Source organism: Podarcis liolepis (assembly GCF_965112155.1).
Source record: "Podarcis liolepis genome assembly, chromosome: 5".
Classification (NCBI taxonomy): domain Eukaryota; kingdom Metazoa; phylum Chordata; class Lepidosauria; order Squamata; family Lacertidae; genus Podarcis; species Podarcis liolepis.
In genome coordinates this window covers 43,065,508-43,093,473 of record NC_139556.1, presented here as the reverse complement: position 1 = coordinate 43,093,473, position 27,966 = coordinate 43,065,508, and the positions used below count along the sequence as shown (strand labels likewise).

The 27,966-nt window shown below is 41.4% G+C and overlaps 1 protein-coding gene across 23 annotated transcripts in view; it reads left to right on the top strand.

Annotated features, from left to right (window-relative positions):
- The window catches only part of JAKMIP3 (Janus kinase and microtubule interacting protein 3), a 104,657-nt gene that overhangs the window by 14,764 nt on the left and 61,927 nt on the right, over positions 1-27,966 (top strand). For 22 of the 23 annotated variants that reach the window (XM_083505954.1, XM_083505953.1, XM_083505950.1 and 19 more), the window contains exons 2-3: positions 21,239-21,531; positions 24,105-24,337. In XM_083505954.1, the coding sequence (XP_083362080.1) occupies positions 24,203-24,337 (135 nt within the window). In that variant the 5' untranslated portion in view covers positions 21,239-21,531; positions 24,105-24,202. Of the gene's footprint in view, positions 1-11,340; positions 11,709-21,238; positions 21,532-24,104; positions 24,338-27,966 lie in introns of those variants that run through there. The other variant, XM_083505944.1, reaches the window with a different exon arrangement.

Here is a 27,966-nt window from a genome sequence, read left to right as displayed (position 1 = left end):
CATGTGTATGTGTTGTACATCAAGAATGGCCAAGAATCTTGTGGCATATTAAGGCAGCCACCAATTTAATCATGGCTTCAGCTGTAACAAACCTGCAAGATTTTCAAATGTCGCCAAAATTAGACTTCTACAGAGCCACATTTGACAACTTTTATGCAATCATAAAATGAGGGCTATGGCTTGATTAGCTGATGGTATAACAATGGCTTGCTTTTGTATTAGGAAGGGTCATAGTTCAGTGGTAGAAGACATGTTTTACCTGCAAAAGGTCTCAAGTTCAATTCCTAACATCTCTGGGTAGACCTGGGAATATGCCCTGAGTACCTCCACCCATCAGTGTAGACAGTACAGTACTGAGCTACATGAAAAAGTTATCTGCCTCAGTATTAGAGCAACTTCCTGTTTGTAGAATTGAAAAAAAAGAAAGAAAAACGGATGCACCTGAATGTTCAATCAAGAAATAATTAACTTTGGTAGTGTGACACTGGAATGTAGCATTTTATATGCAGTACTACCCAGAATGCAAAAGGGTCACATGAAGAAGAGTTTGGATTTGATATCCCGCTTTATCACTATCCGAAGGAGACTCAAAATGGCTAACATTCTCCTTTCCCTTCTTCCCCCACAACAAACACTCTGTGAGGTGAGTGGGGCTGAGAGACTTCACAGAAGTGTGACTGGCCCAAGGTCACCCAGCAGCTGCATGTGGAGGAGTGGGGACGCAAACCCGGTTCACCAGATTACGAGTCTACCGCTCTTAACCACTACACCACACTGGTTCCACTTGAGTTTCTCAAGTGAGAGGATGGCGTCATAACAGGACTATAAGCAGTTATGGTTTTGGCCAAGTTCATATATTGCCATAGTAATGTGGGAGCTTCTCCCTGTGGTCTGTACTCGTACTACTCCAATTATGTCTGGGTCACTGTTCTTCTGCTGGTGATCAAAGGTAGAGCACTACCACCATGCAAATATATGGCAAGGGGTTAAGAAATGGGTCCCCAAATGCATGTTTCGATTAAAAGTTGGTCCTGGATCTGAAAAGGTTGAAGATACATGGTTTAGGTGGAAAGTATCCAATGGGGAAGTGGCAAGGGATGGATGATGTTGTTCATTTCAAGTGTTGTCCTGCTTGGGGACTGTGTGATGTTTGTGTGTTAAAGTGACAAAGGAGCACTTTAAATGTCTGGTGTGGGTGTGACCTCAGTTTCATTTTTTGGGCCTGATGGGCTTGCTTTTAACACCATTTCTGTTGAATTGTGTTGAAACAGGTTGTGTTTTGGGCTGAAGTTTAGTTACATGTATGTAGTCCAGAGCAAACAAGAAGAGAAACCCTTTGCCTCATTCCTGAGTTTTCATCCTTGTCAAGATGTTACATAGTAACTGGAAATAGTTTCAGGGCAGCGAGGATTTGAAGGACACGCTAGACACAAGTCTGCTTTTCCACCTACAGGGGGAAAATGTTCCTTCTGTCTCTTCTCTTTCCATTTTAATAGTGCTACAGAGGATGACAGCCTCATGCTGCTCTTATCAAAAGTTTCCATCCTTCTGTTCTTTTACTTGCAAAGGGCCATGACCAGTGCTGCCATTTTGCTTGCACAACAGACTTCCACTTGCACAACAGAGCTTCCTCCTCCTCTCCTTTTCATTGCAGCCCCCTGGGCACCCTTGAAATCTGCTGCAGATGGGAGGACCTTCTGGAGCAGAAATTGAGGAGATGCTGGAAGAGGAAGTCCCCTTGTGTGAAAAATTGCCTCCTACTTGATTTCACACTTCTCCAAAATTTGCTGCTCTCTGCTCAAAAGCACATCCACATGTGTTAGATAGTGTGTGTTTTTTAAAAAATAAAAAATAAAAATAAATCAAGATGAACGCTGAGATGAAATGCATATTTAAATTCACATCTTGTGGCAATAAGTGGTAAAATAGCATATTATGATGACTTTTTGTTTTATTCTCTGAGCAGTTTATTTTTATGTACACTGCTTGGAAATGCTAATGATTCAGTGGTATGCAAATGTCTTAAATAAGTAAGAATTTTTGTGCAGACCCCCCTCAATTTCAGATTAATGCGGCAGCAGGACAGAACTGACTTACAAAGGAACAAATGTGAAATAGAGTGATTTGTCCATCCGTAGTTAAAATTAACTCCAGTTTTTGAGTTTCAGACAATGTAAGAACGTAAGCTGTGGTTAAGCTAAAACACAAGTGAAAGCTTCAAAACATCTCCTTGTGACTTCACCATAGGAGGAGCAGGGATCATAGAAGCCCTGTGGCACCTCATCCTTGCCATGATAAATGATGATTTAGCATTACATGCAGACCTGATTTTAGGGTGGAATGGACCACCATCTCTCTCTGGTTGATTTTGGCCAGTTAGCAAATTAGCACAGATTCTTTAAATCCCTCCTTCCCCCTGAATTGTCTCTTTGTTTCCTTTATCTCCAAATCCACAGTAGGTGATGCTGATATATTATTCCCTCAATTGGTCTTTATTTTGAGCTGTTTTTACCTGATATTTGCTGAATAAATACCATCTTCCCCAGTTTTCATATAGTAACATAGATGGGGGAAGAGACTAGCAAGGCTGTCTCAGACAGACAGTTTAGCAATGGATAGTGGCAGCAAAGCTTCCCTATACTGTGCTAACATGTTGGTAAATTCCATCTGAAATAATAAATGCAGACCTCTTTGCTGAGTCATAGACTCTTCAGAGCTGAACGGCTGTAGCTGGAGTTTAGGAAGCCAAGAAATGGTTGTTTTTCTTAAGTAGAAGCAAAGGCGAGGAAGGTACATTCTGAATTTATTGTGATGGATTTTGGATTTGATGTCCTGCTTTATCACTACCCTAAGGAGTCTCAAAGTGGCTCACAATCTCCTTTCCCTTCCTCCCCCACAACAAACACTCTGTGAGGTGAGTGAGGCTGAGAGACTTCACAGAAGTGTGACTAACCCAAGGTAATCCAGCAGCTGCATGTGGAGGAGCGGAGACGCAAACCCGGTTCCCCAGATTACAAGTCTACCGCTCTTAACCTCTACACCACACTGGCTCTGAGTGTTTCCAGAATTAGACTGTCTTTAAAACTGGTGTCATATATTAATCCAGTCTGTCTAATCTCACATTACTGTTGGTACTTGATAGATATACGATATACGATATATACGATATACGATATCTATATTGAAATGCATGGTTTTAATTTTAAAGGAAAGCTTTATTTTCCTGGTGTCTTGAACCCTAATATTTCCTGCTTGGAAGAAGGCAGATAATAGCCCTGAAAGAGGAATATTTCAGGCGTTTTGCTGCTACTATGCTTGCAGTGCAGTCCTCTGCATGATTGCTTGAAAGCAAGTCCTACTGTGTTCAATGAAGCTTACTCTCATGTTATTGTGTATAAGATTGCAGCATTACTTAATGTGCACTAAATGCTCTTGTCATCTCAGAATGAACATGTCCATCTCTGGGTGTTTTAGGCTGCAATCCTCACCAAGTTTACCTGAGAGTAATCCCCACTGAATTCAGTAGATTTTACTTCTGAGCAGACATGCATAGGATTACACTGTGAGCCTATACACACTTATCTGGGAGTATTCATTGAGGCTTATTTGTGAATATATATTCATAGAATTCTGCCATTGGTGCATTTACCATCCAAATGAATGGCTGTGCTCAGAACTGTTGGAGTGTCTATTAAGAGGAACATCTGCCTACAAAGCAAATGTATAGGATGTGTAATTTAGGAGAGAAGATGCATTGCTAATCTTGTTTAAATAATTCTCCTGAGATGTGGGGCAAGCTCCCAACCCCCAGCCTCCGTTCTAATCCACCTGTCAATTGAGGAGGTGTGGCTAAAGTTAGTTCATATGAGAATTCACAATGATCAAATTTCTCAAGCACTCCTGGGGCAGGACTTTCCTGTGGCCACCCCACAGCTGGTTGGCTATTCATTGATTTCAAATATTTCTATACCACCTCCTTTTTATGAATTACAAAGGTGGTATACAAAAAATGAAATGTGCTAACGATGTAGTAAAATCGCAGCTAAAAAGCCAAGGCAGGAATAAAATCAATGGCTACAATGAGCTAATATTAGTAATCAGCAAAGTCCTGAGATAATATATTCATTTTTAGCAAGTATCAAAAGAATAACATTGGTATCAGTGCTTTGCAGTGCCCCAATCTTACTATTATTTTATTCACCTTAATGCTGGCCCTCCAAAATAATCCTCCTGAACCATAGGGCATTCATGGGCTGTCAAAGCCAATGCCATCTGCGTACAGGATGCAATGCCTTGCTTTGCCTAGTTCCCCCCGCAACCCCACCAAAAGCTGATATTGCAATACATGACTGTAGTCTTGGACTTGGCTTGCTTGTTCAGTGTGCTTCTTCACACATCTGCTCCCATTTACTTCCAAGTGTTTGGGGAAAACTAATGAGAGGATCAGTTATCTTCACTCCCTTATTGAACAACTTCTGGTTGTTCACCTTATTAGAAAGATTCATAATCTTGGCTACAAGCAGAGAGATGGAAACAAATTAGATCTCCTGCTACAGTCCAAGCAGTTACAGTTGCAAGCTGGTTTTGGTAATAAAGTAACAAGATCAGGGCCAGATTTAGGTCTGATGAGGCCCTAAGCTACTGAATGTAATGGGGCCCTTTATATGTCCAGCTGTCCTTTGTCAACAACAAATTGTCACTGTTTTTTGTGTTGTATACATGCTATATGGTATTTATGAACCTAAAGGTAAAGGGACCTCTGACAGTTAAGTCCAGTCGCGAACGACTCTGGGGTTGTGGCGCTCATCTCGCTTTACTGGCTGAGGGAGCCAGTGTTTGTCCGCAGACAGTTTTTCCAGGTCATGTGGCCAGCATGACTAAACCGCTTCTGGCGAACCAGAGCAGTGCACAGAAACGCCGTTTATCTTTCTGCCAGAGCAGTACCTATTTATCTACTTGCACTTGAAGTGCTTTCGAACTATTAGGTGGGCAGGGGCTGGGTCCGAGCAATGGGAGCTTACCCCATCGCAGGGATTCGAACCGCCAACCTTCTGATCAGCAAGCCCTAGGCTCAGTGGTTTAGACCACAGCGCCACCCATGTCCCTATTTATGAACCTAAAGCCATTTGCACACAACAAAAAGGAGCCTACACAATACAAAACACTGTTGCTGTTTGTAGGTTTTATTTTATTTCTTTTTTATCTTATATTTTGGAAATGTACATCCAGTTCTTTTTTCCTTTAAATTTTTTTCGGGACCCCCAAGAGAGTGGGGCACTAAGCTACAGCTTGCTTAGCTTATACGTAGATCTGGCACTGAACAAGATAAAGGAACTTTTTTGTGATTGGTAGACCTGATCACAACAAGAAAATAACTTCTGCAAGAGGATATTTCTCAATTAGATTATGCAGCAGCTGGATTTGGCCCCGTTAGAGGCGTTTAGACCACAGGGAAACAGAAACAGAAATGGGTTCTGAGGCACTGTAATTTTCTATTTCATAAGAGACTGAATTCTGGGAAGTAATGCATTTTTGTTTCTTTTAATTATTTAGGAACAATTTTGCTACAGTGCACTGGTTGTAGTGGACAAATGCTACAGTGGTGTGCATGTACAGTATATGCCTTTCAGTGCACTGGCTGGGATTAAGTCAGGGCAGGCAAATTAATTGGACAAATTCATGGAGGATAAAGCTATCAACAGCTCAGAGTCATGATGAGTGTGTCACCCACTGTCAGGCAGCATGCATATATATATATATATATATATATATATATATATATATATATATATATATATATATATGTGTGTGTGTGTGTGTGTGTGTGTGTGAGATTTTCAGTTATATACATTTCAATAGTTTTACAATCATTTTAACATTTCAAAACTTGACTTCCTCCTTCCTTTTCTGCGGTTCCTTAAATTTATTTTTATCTTTTCCTGCATATTCTAAATTAACTTAGTCTTTTATTCATCTGCTTTAATTATATACTCTACAGGTTATTACAATAATCCTGCCAATGTCCTTATCTGTTTACAATTTGTTTATAAATATTCAATAAACCATTTCCATTCTTTTATAAAAAGTTTGTTATCTTGATTTCTTATTTTTTCATTACGTTTCGCCATTTCTGTCCGTAAGTTTTTGTATCCATTCTTCTTTCGTCAGGACTACTTCTTCTTCCTTTTTTTGGGGGGGGGCAAATAACATTTTTGCTGCTGTAGTCGCATACATGAATAAATTTCTATACTGTTTAGGTTGTTCTACCCCTATAATTCCCAGAAGAAAAGCTTCTTTTTTTAAAAAAAGTTTAAACATCTTTTTCAATACATTATATATCATTTCCCAGTAAGCTTTAACCTTACTGCAAGACCACCACATATGACAGAAAGTACCTTCTTTCTCTTTGCATTTCCAACACTTATTTGATTATGATTTATACATTTTCCCCAGTTTACTCGGTGTTAGATACCATCTATATAAAATTTTCATATAGTTTTCTCTTAAACCACTGCATGCTGTGAATTTTATATCTGTATTCCACAATAGTTAGGCAGCGTGCTTCTGAACACCAGTTGCTGGGGAGCACAAGTAGAGAGAGTGCTCTTGCGCTCATTATCACAGAACTGGAGATTTGGAAAGGATCCCAAGAGTCATCTAGGCCAGGCATAGGCAAACTCGGCCCTCCAGATGTTTTGGGACTACAACTCCCATGATCCCTAGCTAACAGGACCAGTGGTCAGGGATGGTGGGAGTTGTAGTCCCAAAACATCTGGAGGGCTGAATTTGCCTATGCCTGATCTAGGCCAACCCCATGCAATACTGGAACCACAGCTAAAGAACCCCTGGCAGATGGCCACCCCACCTCTTCTTGAAAACCTCCAATGAAGGAGAGTCCACCACCTTCTGAGGTAGTCCATTCCACAATTGACCAGTTCTTGTGCTCAGAAGGTTATTCCTAATGTTTAGTTGGAATCTCTCTTTTTTTGTAATTTAAATCCATTCATTTTGGTCCTAACCTCTGGATCTCAGTCCCAGCCCTGGACAGGAGGTGTTCTTCCTTTTGTAGTAGTCTAGAGTGGAATCCAAAACAATGCTGAGTGCAGCAAGGATTTCTGCGTCTGCAATAGAATGTTCTTCCGCTCTCCTCCTCCGTCTCCCTTAAATCTGTTCTGGGGAAGATTTGGGGAGGGCATGGGATAGGGAGAGGAGAGAAAATTCAGATTGCACAAGTAGAAATACTTGTGCTGGTGGGATGGGTTACTTGAATACTTTCCCTATTCAGGATCCAAGCAGTGTGAAAAACTTAATTGCCCACAAACTGTATTCATGATTGTCCATGTAGGGTCCAGTTCTGTTGCATTCTTAAACAAACTTATCAGGAAACAAGCTTAATTAAAACAGCAAAAGGTCTTGTGGTACTTTTTTTGGCAATTTCTCATACATGGATGCCTGCCTTTATCTCTTAGTGTCTTTCCAGTATCGTCATGGAAATGCAGATTGGACAAAGATGACACACACAGGGATATTAATGCAATTATCCCCATGATAAAGCATTTATGTCATTGACCGTGCTATTTTGTACCCTTGCATAATTTTTTTAACATAAATTCTTAAATTGAAGGGATTCTTTGGAGACGGTAACATGTTTTCATTATGGGACATGGTGGTGGGTAATTTGATCTCTGCTACAATGGAGATTCCAGAGGGGTCCTTTCTTAGTAACCTCTATAGTGCTATGCACATTAGGAGCTTGGGGTGAGATAATGAGATAGTTTGGCCTGGGCTGCTATTGACATTGTTGACAGCCATATCTGGTTTTTGTTAGACCTGGAGCATGTTGCTTCCTGATTTCCTAATGCATTACTTCCCACTTAGTTAGGAACCCATGTACAAATCAGTCATCTGGCTAATGGATAATAAGAGATAAGATGGAAGCAGTGTTGGTTGTTCGATTAATATTGCAGCACTGATCAGTGAGATCTTGGAACTGAAAAGATCAGGCATTTCTTCTTCCTCACCTATTCTGTGCTTGTTGAATGCTCGGCTCTTTGATGTGAATTTTGATGCAATTGCTCATGCATTTTTGGTCTCAAGTATAGATAGCCTTGGCAACTTTTGTAAGCAACAAGGAAGGGTTTGTTTACCCTTTGAATGAAGGACAATAAATCAGCAAATGGCAAATTGCTCTGGGATTCGTTTGATCTCAAGTGCATTTTTACAGTTAAATGGATGGCTTGCATGTGCATTCACAGTTGAACCTTTGAATAAGGAACTTAAATAAGTTAAGGCCTCTGGTATAAAGGCACATTGTGTGACCAACACACTCTTTTATAGAGTAGAAGAGGGATTTGTAAGCTTTCAGATCTTAAACAGGCGGTGTCCAAATTTTTCATTGTTTTGAACACCATGCTATTGGATTGCTGAATTGTTTTATTGATTGTTTTGTAAACTGCTTGGTGACCTTCTATGGTGTAAAGTACTCTATAAATACTGAAAATAAATAAAACAATATTATTATTTTTTGACAATCATTACTTGCTGTGGTTAGATAGAACCTGTAGATTCATGTACACTTGGTCATAGAGTGTCAGTTGCTGAGGACTCACCAGGAGCCTGCTACAGCTGGTGTCTTCATACCTTGCTTGTGGGCTTCCTAAAGGCATTCAATTGGTTACTGTGAGAAGCAGGATGCTTGACTCTTTTGTCCCTTTTCTTTTAAATGGGCATTATAACATGTGGCACTTTTTACTGAGAGTTTGTCATACTTGCTTACATTGTAAATAAATAATGCATGGAATTGCACCAGGGCAACCAGCAAATGCTTTGTTGACCTGGGCTAAAACGTATGAGTCATCTAAAATCAGATCAGAGATACAGTGGTACCTCTAGTTACGGACTTAATTCATTCATGAGGTCCGTTCTTAACCTGAAACTGTTCTTAACTAGAGGTGTGCTTTCGCTAATGGGGCCTCTTGCTGCCGCTGCCCCGCTGACACATGATTTCCGTTCTCATCCTGGGGCAAAGTTCTCAACTCAAGGTAACTCTTCCAGGTTAGCGGAGTTTGTAACCTGAAGCATTTGTAACTTGAGGCGTTTGTAACTCAAGGTACCACTGTATTTTGTTTCTTAATATCATGCAATGGCTTTAAAATGATGGACCTTATAACTCTCCATGCTTTTATTCAGCTAGTATTCAAATTACCTTGACAAGGTCATTGGTGACAGTGTAACCAAGCTATATATTTCTGTTCAACAACATGTCACTTATATGCTGTAGACAGAGGAAGTCTTTGTACCAGATGACACAAAGCATTTCTTCTGTTTTCAGATTTCCTACCTACAAACTGATCCACAGTTTGCTTCAAGCATTTTCTTTTTCTGCTGTCTTTTATTAGCAAGATCACCACTATGAGAGTTGTCATTCTTTTATTAAAAGTACACAGAGCAGAAGAAAATGTAAAAATTAAAACAAAAAAGCACATTATCATTATTACTAAAATTTATATACGTCCCTATACTTGCAGGGCAAGGGGGGAACCGCTCAGATTCATGCTCTCTAGGCATGGGACAAGTGGGACGAGCCCAGAGACAGCCCTCCTCAGTTCCCCAGCCACATCTGTAGCTGCTGAGTTAGTAAGAATTTAGTTGTCTTGGTTACTGCAACCTTGTTCTCTCCAGTCTCCCATTTTCCCATTTGCTGGAGGCTGGTCCATCAGGGCAAACAGCTGCGCTGCCCCACCAGCCTCAGTTTTAAGTTCTCCAAGCCCACCTGCCTTCTTGTTTACAACCATTCCAGCCATGCTTGTCTGCTTTCTCCTCATTCTAGTTTTGCCTTTGTAGATCTCAGCAGGGAGCAGGAATGGGGGCAAATGTATAATTGGTTGGTTCTGGCTTTACCTATTGTTGGGTCCCCTACCTTTGGCTCTACCACACCGAATGGGCACCAGTCATCATTGCTCTCACCTCAGTCCAGAATTCTACTGCCCAAAAAATATTCACCTCCCTCATGGCCCTAATCAAATGACATCTCTCCTTAAATGTCTTTGCTGGCTTCTTGGCTGCACTCAGATCAGCCAGCAAATGCCTTGTTCTTGACTATGAAGTCTAGGAGCTTTCCATCCTTATCTCTCTCCTCTTGCATCCCAAAACATCCCTGCCCATGATCATCACTCCTGCAGCTGCATCACCCTCAGCCATTTGAAGATATCCTGCTCTGGCAAATGACTGCCCTTTTTCTTTCACTGGTGCTCACCTGGAACTGCCTCCTAGCAAACCTGTGTGGTATATTCCCTCTCTCCCCCGCCCTTCAAATCCCCAGTCAATAATAATAATAATAATGGAACTTAGCTAAATTAAATGCATGTTTTCCCCTCCTCCATTTCCCTTCCTTTGTTGTCTCTCTTTGTCGCATTTTATGCTAAGTCAGCCCTCACCAACAAGATGTTTTGGAATGCGACTCCCAGTCAGGATAGTCATATGAAGCTGGGCATGATTGGAGTTGTAGTCCCAAACATCTAGAAGGTAAAAGGTTAAGGTTAAGGACCCCTGGACAGTTAAGTCCAGTAAAGGCATTGGTTCGACATTCCTGGATCATTGGGGAAACGCCAGCTGCCTATTTTCTTTTCTCTGTTGTGAGCTTTCAAAGGCTGTAGGACACTGTTTGGACCAGAATTTGTTTCCCGTTCCCCATTTAGTATTATAAAACCATTCATTTAAGAAAAGACGAAATTCATTCAAATTATTGAAAGCTTGTCAATGTTGGTTTGGCTAGATGTTGACTTGTTTTTCTTTCTGACACCCAGCTGTGTTTTGTTTCTCAACAGGAAAGAAATTATGGAGTTGGAAAGTTAAGTAGTAATTTAGGCTTATTCTTGAATTGTTTAAAATACATTTATGAACATCATTAGTGTCTTAGAATGTCATCTTTGTTTATATTGATTACATTTAATTACTGAGTCATTGATTTCAAATGAAAGGGCTGAATCTTAAGGGTAATTTGATGTATTCCGATAAAAGGGAGGGAGAGCTATGGATATTTTCAGGGGCCGATGGTAAAATGCAGGCTGCCCTAAGGGCCGCATATTGGACAAGTGGTATCATTTCTTTTATCAAGAAACAGGGAGGGGGGGGGATAAGGAATTTTAATTGCTTTGTTTGTTTTCTACTTTGATTGATTTGCTATGTGAAAGAAGCCTGCTGTTTTATATGTTGTTGGTTTTTTCATTGCTCGAAAAGCAGACTAAGCCATTAGCAGATAATATTTTTAGTGAATGTAGGAGCCACTCCAGATTTTCAGATTTTTTTCAGTGGCCTCCAGGTTGGCATGGATTTTGTTATATATTTTCCAGAGGCTCCAACAGGTAGGCACATCTAGTCCAATCCCCTGTAATGCAGTTTATTTGTCCCACCTTTCCTCTCCAATAGGCCCAAGTGCTCATTTGAACCCATGGGCCTTACCCTCTAGAGCAGCCTTTCTTGAATTTGGATCCCCAGATGCTGTCTGACTACAACTCCCATCATCCCTAGCAAACAGGACCAGCACTCAGGGATGATGAGAGTCATCCTTCAACAACATTAGAGGATCAAAGATTGAGAAAGACTGCTCTGGAGTAACAGAAATCAAATCTTGCTCCATCCTCTACATGATAGCCCTTGAAATATCTGAAGGTGGCAATCGATCACCTTTTAATCATCTCTTCTCTAAGGTAAGCATACCTGGTGCCTTCAACCTTTCCTCATAGGACCAAGTCCCCGATTTTCTTGTCATCTTTGGTGCCCTTCTCTGACCGCATTCCAATTTGTCAACATTTATCTTTAACTGCAGGGTCCAGGACTGGATGCAATGATAATTATGATGGCAATGGACCATTAGTTTAGAGAATGCTCTTCGCAGGGAGGTCTACCTGGTGTCACCCTTGTCAGCATTCTGGCACCAGGGAAGGATGCTTTGGTTTTCACAGTGCAAAGATGTGTTCTACAAGAACATTCTGCATGGTGATAGTAACTTAGCATGGTGCCAAGATTGCTCCTATTTCCAACTGTAGATTGTTCTAATTGTTCTTTTTATTAAATCCAATAAGAGAGTTTTAACACAAACAGCTAGGACTCTGTTGCTCTCAAGTCCTGTTTCCAGGCTTTCCGTTGGCATCTGTTTGGCCACAGGAGGCTGGAGTAAGTGGGTCTTTGGCATGATCCAGCAAGGCTTTTCTTATGAGTGAGATAACTATGATGAAAGGCACCATGATTTCTTCGATATGAAGAGAGGCAGAGACAAACAGAAGTGAGAGATGAGGGGGAAGGAAGAATCTGTGGCAATGTGGACTGGAGAGGCTGATTGGCATAGAGAAGCACCATTTGGCAAGTTCTGTGGCTCTATTCCAGGTCATATGGTCATAGGGGATCCTTGCATGTGGCTCTTAGGGTGTTGGTACCTTGGCTGTCCCTGATGCACAGCCATTCATCTGGAGCTCACACCTTTGAAGTGCTCACACTCTACTGTGTGTTGTGCAGTAGCTATGCTTGGCAGCACAGGAGCCCCATAGCCCGCTGTCATCCACATCAATTCCACAGCTAGCTTTTTAGCTTCAATGGGTTTGCCCTAATGCAAACACACAAACGCACACACATCTACAGAAACAAATGATTCTCATCTAATTTACAAAGCTGTACATATTTCATATTTATTATATGCTTAATGAAAACTGCTGGTGAGCAATGCATTACTGTAAAAATGTACATATATTCGCTAAATGGATATATTGTTCATTTTCCTGTCTGAAACAACTGAGCCTTGGGCTGAGACTTCTTGTTGTTTTACAAGAAAAGAAACAGCCTAATTAAAGATATCTCACTCAGGAAATTGCATGTTTACAATTTATTTAATAAGGGGGGGGGGGAAGACACTAAAACAATATTGGCCTTTCAGTGTAATTCACGCTACCTACTCTCTCTCTAAATTGCCAGTAGGATTAATAATATGCACTATGTAAATGTGCATAATGTACTGGGCAAACATGGAAAATGTACCATTCCCTGGTAATTATACATTGCTGGAAGGGACAATAATTACCTATCATGAGTGACAAAGTGCTACAACCTAACAAAACTGCAACCTATGCAAATGTGAAACTAAGTGCTAAGTAAGATGAGCCACAGTATTCCTCTTATTCTTAGATGCTAACCCTTTGTTTTAATAAGTCAAAGAAATACAGAGACCTGGAGTTTTGCACGGTGTTCAGAATACAGGGAAAGGACAGCGCCCCACCTCCCAAATTCTTAGCTACAGAGGAGAACCAATTTGCTTAAATTGTGCATTGTGAATATTTTGATGGGCCCTCCTAACTTTCCCCAAGAATTTGACTACTAGTGTAGCAGCTCTGCATATGCTTCCACACTCGTAGTGGGACTGTTCAGTCTACTCCTTCATTCACTTCAATAGGGGGATCAAATCCATACATGGAAACTGCGGCATGCCAGTACGGGAAGGCCCTAACAGGGTGCCTCATATGTAAAACATTCCTGGAACATACTAGTGAGCAAAAATGAAATGAATCTCTTCTATTATTATGCATATCCTTTATCTGCCACTACTCAGAGATTTAAAATATCAGTTATAAAACAATCACTTTTTCTTGCAACATTGGAAACCTCTCTGGTGCAAAACCACAAACAACCAAAAAGTAACTAGAAATTTGCAGCTCTTGTATTTCATGGCCCTACATTTTTTTGAAACTGCTCATGTGTTAATATCTGCCAGCTGAGGGCTGTAGCCCACAAAAGCTTATGTCTCAATACATCTGCCTGTCTTTGAGGTGCTACAAGACTGTCATTGTCTCTGTTAATCATACATGTAAGATGCCATTCCAGAAGACCTATTCTGATTGAGCAATGGGGGGGGGGAGGATCTGTGGCTCTAGAAACAAACTTAGTACACACTTATTGCCTCAGGGTTCTGCTGCTGCAGAGCTACTAAAGTGGGAAGGATAAGTCCCTGGAGACTGGTGCCATCAAAGACCAAGGCAAGCCACAATAAGTGTCCCCTGCCCTGATTTCTGCTCATCAGATACACAGGAACTTGCAAGGCTATAAGTTCTTTTGCTTTGTTTCAATTTATTTTGCATTTAAGCAGTGGCGTAGCTTGGGGGGTGCCAGGGGTGCCGGCCGCACCGGGCGCAACATCTGGGGGGGCGCGCTCGCTGCCTCCGGAGTCGCCGAAGAGCCTCGGGCGCAGGCTGTAGCGGAGCTGCATGTCTCGCGGAACCGACGAGCTGTGCGCGCGTCCGGGCTGAAGGCGCCCGGTAGGCAGCGGCTCTCAGCGCTCGCTGCGGAGGACGCGCCAGGCAGCCCTTCCTCACAGCCCCGCCTCCGCCACTGCTGCTGCAGCTGCTGGGCCATTGCATTTTCCTCGCCTCTCTGCCCCCCTCCTCCTCCAGGCAAGCGGCGTCATTTGGGCGGCAGCGCCAGCGGCAACTCGCAGGTTAGGGGTTGGGGGGGCGCAAATTACTTGCCTTGCCCCGGGTTAGGGGGCGCAAATTACTTGCGTTGCCCCGGGTGCTGACAACTCACGCTACGCCGCTGCATTTAAATGTTTTGCAGAAGGGTGAGGAATCTATTTGCAGTTCTGCAAATTTGAGTAGATTTTGAAAAAGAACAGCTGGGGATTTATTTATTTTTTTTGTAGAAAATTCAGGTCATTCAGGATCAAGCACGTGTCTTCCCAATCTGCTGTGGGCATGTGCTAATCCCAAAGAATAACTTTGACTAGACTTTCACCAGGACAGATTGATTGTCAATTATGTTATCTTAAGAAAGCCCTAGATAAGGGAGGCAGCACAGTCAGTGAGTTTTTCTGCACTCCCAAAGCAGAATTCCCAATTGTTTTGTTAAGCATTTCTAGCAGCTAGTTAGACCATGATACTTTCGATTCTTGTTTGGTTATTTATTTCAAGTATTTGCAGACCACTTTTCAGAACCCTTTTACACAAAGTTATTGGATGTACAGTACGCATTAAAATAGAAGCACAATATTAATGTATAACTGAAAACCAAGTGCCAAAAATAGAAAATGGATCCCCTCTGGCTGCAGTGTGCGGAGTAGCCATCCATTCATTGTAATGTGGTCATTCATAAATGTTTAGCTATACTAGAGGCAAGATGGATTGATTTGACTATGCATTGGGGAGAGAGATAAATCCTAAAAAAGGACACTATGTCTAGCAACTTGCACTAATAGAAATTCATCAAGACATTCTTCCCTTCAAAGCAGTGATTTATCAGGGGCAGAGAAATTAGGGATAGTAGGTACATGTGTCCTTTCTTTTAGTAAGCATCACAGCCTGTTAAGTTTCACTTGAACTCGGGACATCTAATGGCAGCTCCAGAAATAAAGCAATTGGTATATTTAGTCAAATATATATTCCTGATTTCTTTCTCAAACATATCCCCTGCTTGCTACTCCACATATACCCAGATGGGAAATGCCATTTTAGGAAGCCTGCTATAGTTATCAGATATTAAAGAGTACACAGATTTGCCTTTTGTAAAAATGCTTTTTTTGTTATTTTGAAGAAAAGAAAAGGGGGAGGGGCAATCCTTGAAGTAAAATACATGTTAAAGGTAAAGGTAAAGGTACCCCTGCCCGTACGGGCCAGTCTTGCCAGACTCTAGGGTTGTGCACTCATCTCACTCTATAGGCTGGGAGCCAGCACTGTCCGCAGACACTTTCGGGTCACGTGGCCAGCGTGACAAGCTGCATCTGGCGAGCCAGCGCAGCACACGGAATGCCGTTTACCTTCCCGCTGGTAAGCGGTCCCTATTTATCTACTTGCACCTGAGGGTGCTTTCGAACTGCTAGATTGGCAGGAGCAGGGACCGAACGATGGGAGTGCACCCCGCCGCGGGGATTCGAACTGCCGACCATGCCATCGGCAAGTCCTAGGCGCTGAGGTTTTACCTACAGCACCACCCTCGTCCCTTAAAATACATGTTAGCTATTAATTAATCTGTTGGTAAAGTCCTTTTTATTGGCTGAGTTGCTATGTTATCATGGAATGCGCACAAACATGATATTTTGTAAATTGTAAAAAGCACATACACTTATCTAACTTTTAAGGAGTTGTCTTGTTCACCGCTTGATAACTTGCAATATCATGTGATGCCTTTTATACGTGTGAGCAAGCACAGGTTGGTTGTGGTTGTTATGGTAGGCATCTCATTAACTCAGACCTTATATCGAACAATGCTGCTTTCTCCCATTTGTGTTCTGCACAAATCCCCACCAGGTATCAGCTCTGCTGTTTCAGGGGATCTTCTTGATGGTGAAATCCATTAATCAAATGGGTATTGATTTTTCACTCAGTTGGAGCCAGATAAATCTAATTTACAATTCAAATGCTGACAGACTTGAAGAGCAATTTTTAAATGGGTAGCATGCAGTGGACTATATTCCATGCAGTGGACATGACAATATTCCATTCTTGGCAGAATGTCATTCTGGATGCCTTATGAGAGGAAACGTCATTTTCTTAGAATATTATACAAATTCCTGTCAAAGGAGATCCTAGGTAAAAGACAACTGCGGAGCGAGGAGAGATATTTATTTATTCATCATGCTTGTTTTCCAACTTTTACGAAGCTGACATATGTTGGGTTATGCAATTTTATATAGATGAAGTCAAGGGATGGTGAACTGGCTCAAAGCCATCCAATGAGCTTTTCAGCTGAATGGGAGATTTGCAGCCACTTCTCTCTGGTGTGACTCAAACACACTGCAAGCAACATCACAATGGCTCTGCACAGCATTCACAAGCATAGCAGCATGTCTGAAATGGCAATTTGCCCTTATACCATAATGTTCTTTTCTTCCTTCCATGAAAGAAACTCTTCAAGTAGACATAGTTCTATGATCATTTGCTATTGCTCCCCATTAAAAGCTCCTGCAAAATATCCCACTCCTGTAAACTGTCCCTTTCCTGATCTCACTTACTGTTTACAGTCATACAACTTCACCCTTAACTGTCCGCAATGGGTCTCTTAGGGTTGTATTCTGTCCCTAAGCCAAGCTATTCAACCTTTACATGAAGCTGCTGGGAGAGGTAGTTGGGTTTTTTGCAGTTAGATGCCACCCAATTACCCTGGCACTCACACTGACACTATTTAGATACCCATTTGAGAGATGGGGTGTGGTTTTTTTTGGAAGTTGCTGCAGAATCTTGCCTGATATATTGTGTCCTTGAGTGACTTTTCAGGATTTAGTTGTACTGATAGTCTTTTATTGCAACTTGTTGCTACCTGCCCCAGTGTCTTTGAATTAGGGATGGGATATAAATAGTCAAATAAATATTTGAGTGTAGATTTGTGCATCTGGCACTCAGGCCTTTCACTTGAATGTTGATTTCCTTTTCCCACCTCCTGCATGTAGCCTCTGTACTTTGCTCCAACTTCCATAATTTTTATTTCATTCATGGAAGTTGAGGAATTCCCTTTCTTGATGCAGAACACACACCTAGCCTTGTTTTACAATGCCATCCTATGTGCATGTTTACTCAGAAGTAAGCCTCCTTTGTGTTTGTTTGTTTGTTTGATTTAAAACATTTCCACCCTGCTCTTTAGTCAAAAAGGCTTCCGGTGTAGCTTACAAGATGAGCAAAAAGACGCCCCTTGTCTGCAGGCTTATGATCTACAGTAGAAGACACACAGCAGGGAAAATAGGAGGGAAGGGAGAAAGCAAACTCAGGCACCAGATTGTAAAGTTTTAGTTCAGTGGAAACTGAGAACCAAGTAAATATATATAAGATCAACGCCTTTAAACGAAGAGCAAATATAATAGCTATGTCTGCCTCCTATTAAGGTTATTCCTCCCCCTTCCTTTTTTCCATTTATTACCTGCAGACAGGATATAACACCTTTGTCATTTGGTGAAGCTATTGCACAAAGTGGGCTTGTGAAATGCCTTGATGGATTTGCAGGAAAGGATTGATCTCCACTTAAAGGCAGGTGGCAAAAAGAGTGAATCTGACTCAAGGCAGTGCTGGGTGATGTATTATTCATGCCGCCATCTTTGACACAATGTGAGAGGCATTATCATATACATAATGTATTTTCCCTATTGCTGAGAAACGTACTGTTTTGTTTGAATGTCCTAAGGGGTAATACTGATGGCTGGCTAGGCTCCCTCCCTTGCATGACTCATTCTTATTTCTGTAAAATGAATTATAAGTGGAAATTGAGATAGCAGAGAAATGAAATTGGACTACTAATAGTTTGCTTGTGGTGGTCTCTTCATTGTCCAGATCTATGTAGGCTAGGTTTGTCAACGGAAAACTTCTCAAGAGAAGTCTTGCTATACATTTCTGGAGTTTAGTCATGGCAAGTCTCTGGCATGTGGCATCTGGGAGCAAATTTTTTTTATTACTGGCATGTGTCCACCAGTGTCCAGATGGCTTTGATTAATCATCTATGAGCGCAGACATGCACAAACAAACAAACGGCACTTTCATTCTTCATATATAACAAAGCTGAGGCTTGAAGGAGAGAAAACAAAGTTACGCGCGGGGGGGGGGGGGGGACAAGAAAACACCAACTCTTTCATAGCTTCCAACAATGCTTTTCCCTGTATGCATAAAACTACATGTCCCCTATCAGAAAGATGCTTGCAGAATACTTTCCCATTTTCCTACAATTCTTTCTCCATATCTTCTGTGGCTGACAATGCTGAATATTCCCATGCCAAAATCTGGAAACATGTTTTGGTGCAGTTTTTCTTGTGTCAACACCCAGAGTTGCGCTTCTTGGAAGAACGACGGGATGTGGATGTAATAAATAAGTAAATGAATATTATATCTCTTATCTTGATTCTTGAGAACCAGCAGAATGTAGCTTTATGGGTTTACTTCTCATTAACAGAGGGGGTGTTTTATGAAAAAGAAAAATTGTGGAAGCCCAATGCATGCAGTCTTAGATCACTGTATTATATTATATTATTATATTATATTATATTATATTATATTATATTATATTATATTATATTATATTAATTATTATACATCAGCAGGTATTGTACATGGTGATATCCATGTATTCTCTCATTATATTCCATTCCTTTGCAAAAGGCTTAATTAAAGAGTTCCATATTAATCTTTTTGTAGGAGTCCACCCCTCCACCCACTCACCAACCAGGCATGCTGCTTAGCGAATGATAGGAGAAGCCAATTTCCTTAGTGGAAAATCTCATTATACAGTTAACATGTTTCTCAGCTTCATAATACCCTCTTAACATTGACTTTCTTGTCATTGTAATTGTGTGTGCCGGTATGAACAGGCAGGAAAAGAAATCCATTTTACGTTCATCTTTATTGAGTATAACAAATTCGCATTCACATGTTCTCCAGGCCAGAAGCTTTCAAGCATTAAACAATGGGGGATTATTAGGAATTGAGTTTCCTGCATTCTGTGGTCATCGGGATGCACCTAGAATGCACATCATTGTATATCTTATGGTCAGTTTCTTAACAGAGGTTAAGCCTTCCTGCATAGGTTGAAGATTCGGGGCCTGGCTTTTTGAGGAAAGCATCTGTAATGTTTGTAAGGGATCCATTCATTGGTCCAAGCCAGTGTTTCAGAAAGCCATGGTTTAATAGCAGGTCAGTCTATCCCAGGACTTAACACTAGACTGAAAGGACAAGGAGGATTCTAGCAGCACAAACAAGACCCTGCTCATGGTTGTAGAGAAGACAAGAACCTGAACATTAAACTCTACACCTGCAAAGCTTATTTTACATCCATTGTCTTATTCCAAGGAGCCCCAGGCCTTCTCATTATAATATCATCCATTCTATTCCAAGTCTAAAATTAATATTCCCATGAACCTGGAAAAGCAAATTTCTCATTGTGGTTCTGGGGAGCAACCCAGTTTTTCATACAGAATCATAGACTCATAGAATCTTAAAGTTGGAAGGGACCCGACTCCCTGCTGTGCAGGAATTTCAACTTGATCATACGTGAGAGATGGCCATCCAACCTCTGCTTAAAAACCTCCCAGGAAGGAGAGCCCACCATCTCTCGTAAGAGTCCGTTCCACTGCCAAACAGCTCTTACTGTCAGAAAGTTTTTCCGAATGATATAAGGAGATGTAGCAAACTAAGAAAATGTCAATGGAAGATAAGTCGGGAAGTCTGCGTAAGACTAAGGTATGACTTGTATAGATGTAATATGGAAAATGGAAAATGAATAAAGGGAAAAAAGAAAGTTTTTTCTGAATGTTTAGTCAGAATCTCCTTTGTTTTGGTTTAATTGCATCATCTCTATGGAGGAAACAAGATACAGTGGTACCTCAGGTTACTGATGCTTCAGGTTACAGACTCTGCTAACCCAGAAATAGTACCTTGGGTTAAGAACTTTGCTTCAAGATGAGAACAGAAATGGCGCCGTGGTGGAAGCAGGAGGCCCCATTAGCTAAAGTGGTACCTCAGGTTAAGAACAGTTTCAGGTTAAGAACGGACCTCCGGAATGAATTAAGTTCTTAACCAGAGGTACCATTGTAACAGGAAGCATATGTATAAAAATGTCAGCATGCTTAGCAAGTCAAGGGGCAGCTTGTCCTTTAAATACCACCGAGAGTCATGCTTTCTCTCTAAAGTTTGTCACAGCCTGGTATTTCCCAGTGATGGGCACTGAATATCAGTTGATGGGCAGCAGATGACCTCATCCTATTCGAATTGTCAAGCACCTGGGATGCATTTTGAGGGCAGATGAGGCTGTCAGCAATTTCTCCAGCCTGAGCGACAGTGTGTGGGTGAAGTGTTGTAACCGTGTGGATTTGGCTACTGAAGAGCTAGTTTTGCATTTCAGGATGTTAGACTGATGCTGCTTTTTAACAAGCAATGCCTGCCTGCCTACTTGCTTGTTTCTGTGCCCCTATCATCCCTGCATTACTTGAGCAGTGGTACATTAAGAGATTGTGACATCATAAATCTCCACCACTTGCCCCTCTTTTTCCTCCACAAAGGAGGGAAGCAAAGGTGCTTGATCAGACTATCTAATCCTGCATCCTGATTCCAAGAGTAGCCAGCCAGGTGCCTTTGGGAAGCCCATAAGCAGGACCAAACATGGTTTAGGAAAAGGGGAATGTTCCAACCATTCAAATGTGTGCAAGGAAAGCAGACACTGAGTGCAATTGAGTTATTCTGTGCAAATTTTGTAACATGTGCTTTGTTTTCTTTTGCTTTGCTTTTTCAAGGAAGAACACAGGAGTCTAGAGATTTCAGCTGGGGCATGCAATTAAACAGCACAGAAGGAAGCCGCATCTCTCTGACCTATTAATGGATCATCATGGCTGGATATAATCTGACATTCTGAATGGCCTTTCCCGGCATCCTTTATGTTGCTATGAATTGAAGAGTGTTCCCTCTATTAAAAAAAAACAAAACCCTGAAGTGTAATTAGTGGCCATGAGAAAGGAATCCGGTCACATGCTGGTGTTTTGCTGACAGCTTGTGCAGCAGAGGGATTTTCTTCCCATCAGAAGGCAAGGTAAATAGCAGCTTGCTTAGAAAGAAGAAAGCCTTTCAGTGTGGTCCATGTGGAATTGCAACTCATAAAGTAAAAACTCTATTTTCATTCCTGAAATTCTCATAAACCTGAAGACCACTGGAGGTCATCCCACCATTTTCCAGTTCTTTGTGTCTTTCTTACCGTGCTTCTGCAAGAATGGTCTTGATGAAACTTTATTGGATAAAGCTAGCAATTGCAAACATGAGTGTAATGGATGTTTTGATGTTCCTGAGAATTGAAAATGGCATGATGATTGTCCTTCAAAAAGTGAAGGAGACATTCACCTTGGCAGAATTCCCTGGGAAGAGGAAATGACTACTAAACCACCCAGGAATTGTAGCTCTGTTTTAACAACTCACAGCACCCTTAACAAACTACAGTTCCCAGGATTCTTGGGGAGATGTCATGACGGTTTAAAGTGGTATGATACTGCTTTAAATGTATAGTGCAGATGCGTCCTAACTAACAGTCCTTGCTTCTGGAAAAGTATAAATACTCATACTCCCTGTCCTGCATATGTATCACAGAGAGAGCCAAACAGATATGCTTAGTTTCACAAATGCTCCTTTGTCTTTGGGTATGCCTGTTGTAGTGAAAGTGGCTTATGGGCTGTATCATCAGAGACAGTACTGTAAAGGCACAATTTCGCCTATAAACAACTCAGTTTGAATTGTTATCACAACTGATTAGTATGCACATTTGTTCAATAAATATAGGCTTGATTTGAGTTAGTTATTTTAAACAGCTTTTCCCCACTGGTGAATTAAATACTTTTAATCAATGATTTAAATTGCCTTGATTTAAATCAATGGTTTAAATCTAGCCTGTCATAAGCTGATGAGAAATCAATAATGTGCATGTATTTTGGAAAAAAAATCACAGCTAATGCACCAACCAATATTGCAGTAATTCACATAACATGTACGTTATCATATGGCTTGATATGTGATTTGGGAGAATGCGGGTGTGCAGAGAAGCAAGCCTGTATCTCCTACTCTTTATGACCAGGTGGTCAGATATTTTATGGAGTCACTCCCAGAGGCTTTGAATGGCTGGCCAGTGGTGAGGTGATGAGATGTCATCTTGCTGGGGTGGGAAAGGGGATAATGATTTGGGGTTGCCATGAAGCATTCGCACAGACATTCTGCTGCATCCCCAAACTCATTCCGCAGTTCATTTTTCTATTCATTTTCCATACGAGTTAGTGTTGGACAAGGACCTGGGACAACAGGATTCAAATTCCCACTCAGCCATGAAGCCCAGTGGGTGACCTTGGGCCAGTCACTATCTCTCAGAGTAAATTACCTCACAGGATTGTTGTGAGAATCAAATGGAGAGGCAGATAAGTGTGTTGAGCTCTTTGGAGGGAAGGTTGATGATGACAATATATTTTAAAAGGAATAATAATAATAATAATAATAATAATAATAATAATAATAATATATCCCACCCATCTGGCTGGGTTCCCCCAGCCACTCTGGGTGGCTCCCAACAGAATTAATAATAACAAAAAGTGATAAAACATCAAACATTAAAAACTTCCCTAAACAGGGCTGCCTTCAGAGGTCTTCTAAAAGACAGATAGTTGTTTATTTCCTTGACATCTGATGGGAGGGTGTTCTACAGGGTAGGTGCCACTACGGAGAAGGCCCTCTGCCTAGTTCCCTGTAGCTTCACTTCTCGCAATGAGGGAACCGCCAGAAGGCCCTTGGCGCTGGACCTCAGTGTCTGGGCTGAATGATGGGGGTGGAGTTGTTCCTTCAGGTATACTGGGCTTTTAGGGCTTTAATGGTCAGCACCAACACTTTGAATTGTGCTCGGAAATGGACGGATAAGCTTTCCCACTCCACCAATTAAGAAACATACCAGAATAGGGATGAAGAGGGCAGCTTGCACTTCACCTAATAACTGCAATGGCTCTTTAGAGTATCTCATATGGTACTTCAAAAAGTCTAATGTATGGTTGGACCTTCTATGTGGTGCCACCATGTTTTCTAAAACACACAAAAGCTGAAATTGCTGACCTTTCATTGGCAGCTGAAGCTATTCCTCCCAGTCTTTGGGGAAGGGGCTGAGGTTTTGAACCAGCATGTATTTTATCACCCACTTGATATGTAATTGATGCTGTGTTTTTATTGAACTAGTATTTGAATTTTGTCAGATTTTATGTTAGGTGATGTAGCTCCACCCTAGGATGAAATGATGATGAGTGGCTAAGGAAGAATCTGCAAAGTTGCTCTAGGACAGCAATTCTCAACCTGTGGGTCCCCAGATGTTGTTGGACTACAACTCCCATCATCCCTGAGCTCTGGCCTTGCTAGCTAGGGGTGATGGGAGTTGTAGTCCAACAACATCTGGGGACCCACAGGTTGAGAAAGGCTGCTCTAGGAGAAGATGTATTGCTACCAATAAGGAAGTAAATAGAAGATGCACAATCACTTAAAAGGGGCTCCTTTCTTATGTGCTTTGGTCCCTTTCCAGCTGAAACACCTTGTATTTTCTGCAGACTAATGATGGGACTCCCAACTGTTGATCTTTCTCTTATTTTGCAGATGAATAAGAAAATGTCGTGGAGCAGAATCAAGGAATAGGCGAGAGCAGGAGGTCCTCTCTGCTTGGGATTCTGCCCCTCTTGCCACGCCGTCTCACAATGTCAAAGAAGGGTGCCAGCTTTCGAGCTAAAGGAGAAAGACCGGATGCCTTAGCTGCTTTGCAAGCTGCTAATGAAGAGCTCAGGGCAAAACTAACAGATATTCAAATAGAACTCCAGCAAGAAAAGAGTAAGGTGTGCATCCTTTTTCCCCCCCCACCACTGCTAATCAAAACAAAAGCCATCCTGTTTCCTAAACACACCCACTTACAATGTGATGGCAAATCAGGAGGCAAAGCCATCCCATAGCTCTTTTCCTGTGCCAGGAAAAAACACACCACACCATGCAATTTGGGACACTTCATCACAGTACAGATGTGTGTTTTAATAAGTAAATGCACTTCTGAAAGATAGCATGTGGATTAATAGATTAGGTCCTTCTTTGCAATGGAACATAAGCCTTGGATCTGTAAATTGAGGAGTTGATCATGAAAAAAGAAGATGCTGCAAACATTAAACAAGGGTCCTCCTCTTAATATACTCTTGTGGAATGAAGCCTGAAGGTTGTTTTAGATCTTGTCTTCATACGAATGCGGGTTTTGATGCATTATTTAGAGACTTCTCTAATTGGTCCCCTATGGAGGCAAAAGCAGCTGTATTGTCAGCATGTACCATACACTAAGAAGCAAAACTGCCAAGAAGGGGTGGGGGACGATGGCATAAATCCATATGCAGTACACATTAAACAAGCTGATCTGGCAATTTCTTTTGAGCACAATCTAGCTTTTTTATGCGAAAATTAAATTAATCTTTGGTTACCGTGTGGGTGACAGCTGGAGCCTGCATTGGCTTTTAGGGTAATCTACCAAATCTGAAGACAAATTATATTTTGTCTACACTTCGCTTTGCTTGGAAACAGAGTTGCAGGCAATTAAGTACTACTCAGGGTGAACCTGCTGAATTTTATGTTGACACTACTGGAGAACAGTACTGATGATGAACAGATGTCACAGGCAATGTTACATAAATGGCTCTTAATGTACTTAAATTCAGATACGTTGATTATTTAAATGTTAAATTATAAATTGAATTAATTTATAAATGTAGAATAGACAGAAATATATGGCTGTGAAAGTTTATGCTTACTAGTAGCTGTAAGTAAATATCTCAAGTTATTCTAACGTAATCCAAATAAAACAATATAAAAATAAAAAAATTCCTTCCAGTAGCACCTTAAAGACCAACTAAGTTAGTTCTTGGCATGAGCTTTCGTGTGCATGCACACTTCTTCAGATACACACTTAGCAACACTGAAGAAGTGTATCTGAAGAAGTGTGTATCTGAAGAAGTGTGCATGCACACGAAAGCTCATGCCAAGAACTAACTTAGTTGGTCTTTAAGGTGCTACTGGAAGGAATTTTTTTATTTTGACTATGGCAGACCAACACGGCTACCTATCTGTAATATAAAAATAGATAGGTTTGGGCATGGAGTTCTGTTCGTGGAATGGGCCACCCCTGTCCTCTCCTTGTGTACCATCAAATTCTTCTCTGTGCACCCTAAAAATATTCTCTGAAGGGCCCCTCAATCCTCTGGAGCAGATTTTGATGATGAGGGGGTCTTCATGGGAGAGGCATGGAGGGGGAAATTGCATGGTGCAACTGGTTGCGCTAGCAGAACAAAAGTGTTGAATAAGACTCATTTTATATAAGGTAATATCAAAATAAATACTTTTCTATATGGGTCTCCCACTGATATGAATGAACCCAAGCTAGTCATGTTCATTAATTTCAAAGGATCTACTCAGAGTAGGGCTAATGATGGCTACAACCCTTGGGTTTCTTTAAATTTATGTATTTAATTTTGGCTGGAATAAGTGAGGCCATATTTAGCCATGGCACATTTGCAGTAGCACAAATGGATGCCTTCATCTGTGCCAGCTGCAACAAAACATGTCTCTCCTGTATTGGTCTGTACAGCCACAGCAGTCGCTGTAACTCTCCAACAGTTTGACTTCAACTCCAGAGGGACACTCCTCCATTGTCTCCTGAGACAGCTGGATGCCAGCTATTGAACCAATATTGAGCCAGCTGCACTGGCTAACAGGCCTTAAGGACCACGTATTTCCACATTATCCTATCTAGGCACTCAGGTCATTCATGGAATCATAGATTTGTGTATACTGTACACACATACACACATATTTCCACTGTTTCTTTCTTCTATGTAAGTCCACACCATTTTTAAAAGCTTCATTCCAGGTATGATGGTTATAACCCACAAATGCAAGCCAGTCCAGACTTTAGTATTGATTTTATTTGATGTTACCAATCCATCCCAGGCAACACTGCAAACTAAGCACTGCAAACTAAGCAGTCGGTAATGAAATATAAGCAGTATGCTAATGTTAGACGTGGCCAGCATGTTGCTAATATCAGCTGCAGACAAGCAATTACAGCCAAGGGTTCTGAATGGATGGCATCTCTTTGTAATTCATTTCTAATTAGGAGATTTAGTGTTACTCCAAAATCCTTGTGTAAATCACACATCGGAAAACAAGCCCGGAAGCATTGCATTATTGAATCGCTTGCACAGCAGCAGCTTCATTCCTGGGAAGACATCATTAAAAGAAGGCCATTTGTATATTGTTCAAAAGTGTATGTTTGTGTACTGTCCAGGCAGGACATTTTTATTTGTTCTTTACTTCCAACGCTGCATAACTAACATTTTAAAAACCACTGAGCAAGCACAAAGCTGTTTTAGAATCATAGAGGGAATACTTAGGGTAGTCTGGTCCAACCCTGTGCAATGCAGAAATCTCAAAACACAGTCTCCCATCCAGCTTGAAATCATACCGGATCCTGCTTAGCTTTGCAAAGGGGTTGGAAGATTATATTGCTATGCCACTACTCTGAAAATGGTTTGGGGGTTTTTAAATTTAATTTGGTAGCTAAGAAAATTTGTAACATGTTAATTTTAAGGGGCTTCCTGGTGGGTATTAAGTCATTTACAGATGGTGACTCTTTAGAAGCAGTTTGCTGGGGGGGGGGGGGTGGAGCCACGGCACTAGCTTCCTAGGAGGATCAAAGGGGCGGGGAGGTCAATGTGGTGCAATTGTACTAGCAGAAGTACTGTATTGGCTCTGCAAGTGTGTTTCCACCATGCCAGGCTCCCTGCCGCCGTCTTGCCCTCCCAGTGAGCCACCTTCTGGGAAGCTAGTTTAGCTGCTGCACCCCACCCAGCAAGCTGCTGTTGTGTTTCCTGTGGATGGGTGCTCCTTATACATGCAGCTTTTTTTTTTTTTGTATCATCCATACAACATCATTGGCATCAAAATGCCAGGCCATACCCCCCTACACACACTTAATCCAGATTTAACAGGGAGGACAGAGGATTCAGTCAGTAAAAAAGAAAAGAAAACCTGCTATCAATTGTGATACCTGAATGACCCTTTACAATATTAAGTCCCCATTTAGTAAAACCCCCTTAGTAACTGGGGGTGTCTCCAGATTCCCCCTGTTTTGTGGGAGGGATTTAGGCTTGTGCAATTAAAGTGGAATAAAACACTTTGTTGCCCTAGTTCAATCAATCCACTCTTTTGTTTAATAACAAAAAAACCAACCCCCCCAACCTTTTGAAGTTAGGAAAGTGATGGAGAAACATGCCGAAAAATGTGGAATGAATGAATAATGTGGATTAATGAATGATTAACAGGAAGACATGTAAGAACCCTGTAAGCAAATCAGGATGAATGCTCAGTGCAACTGGACAGAGTCTAACCACCGAGTAAGCTTTGTGCAACCCAGTTAGGATGAATGCTGAAT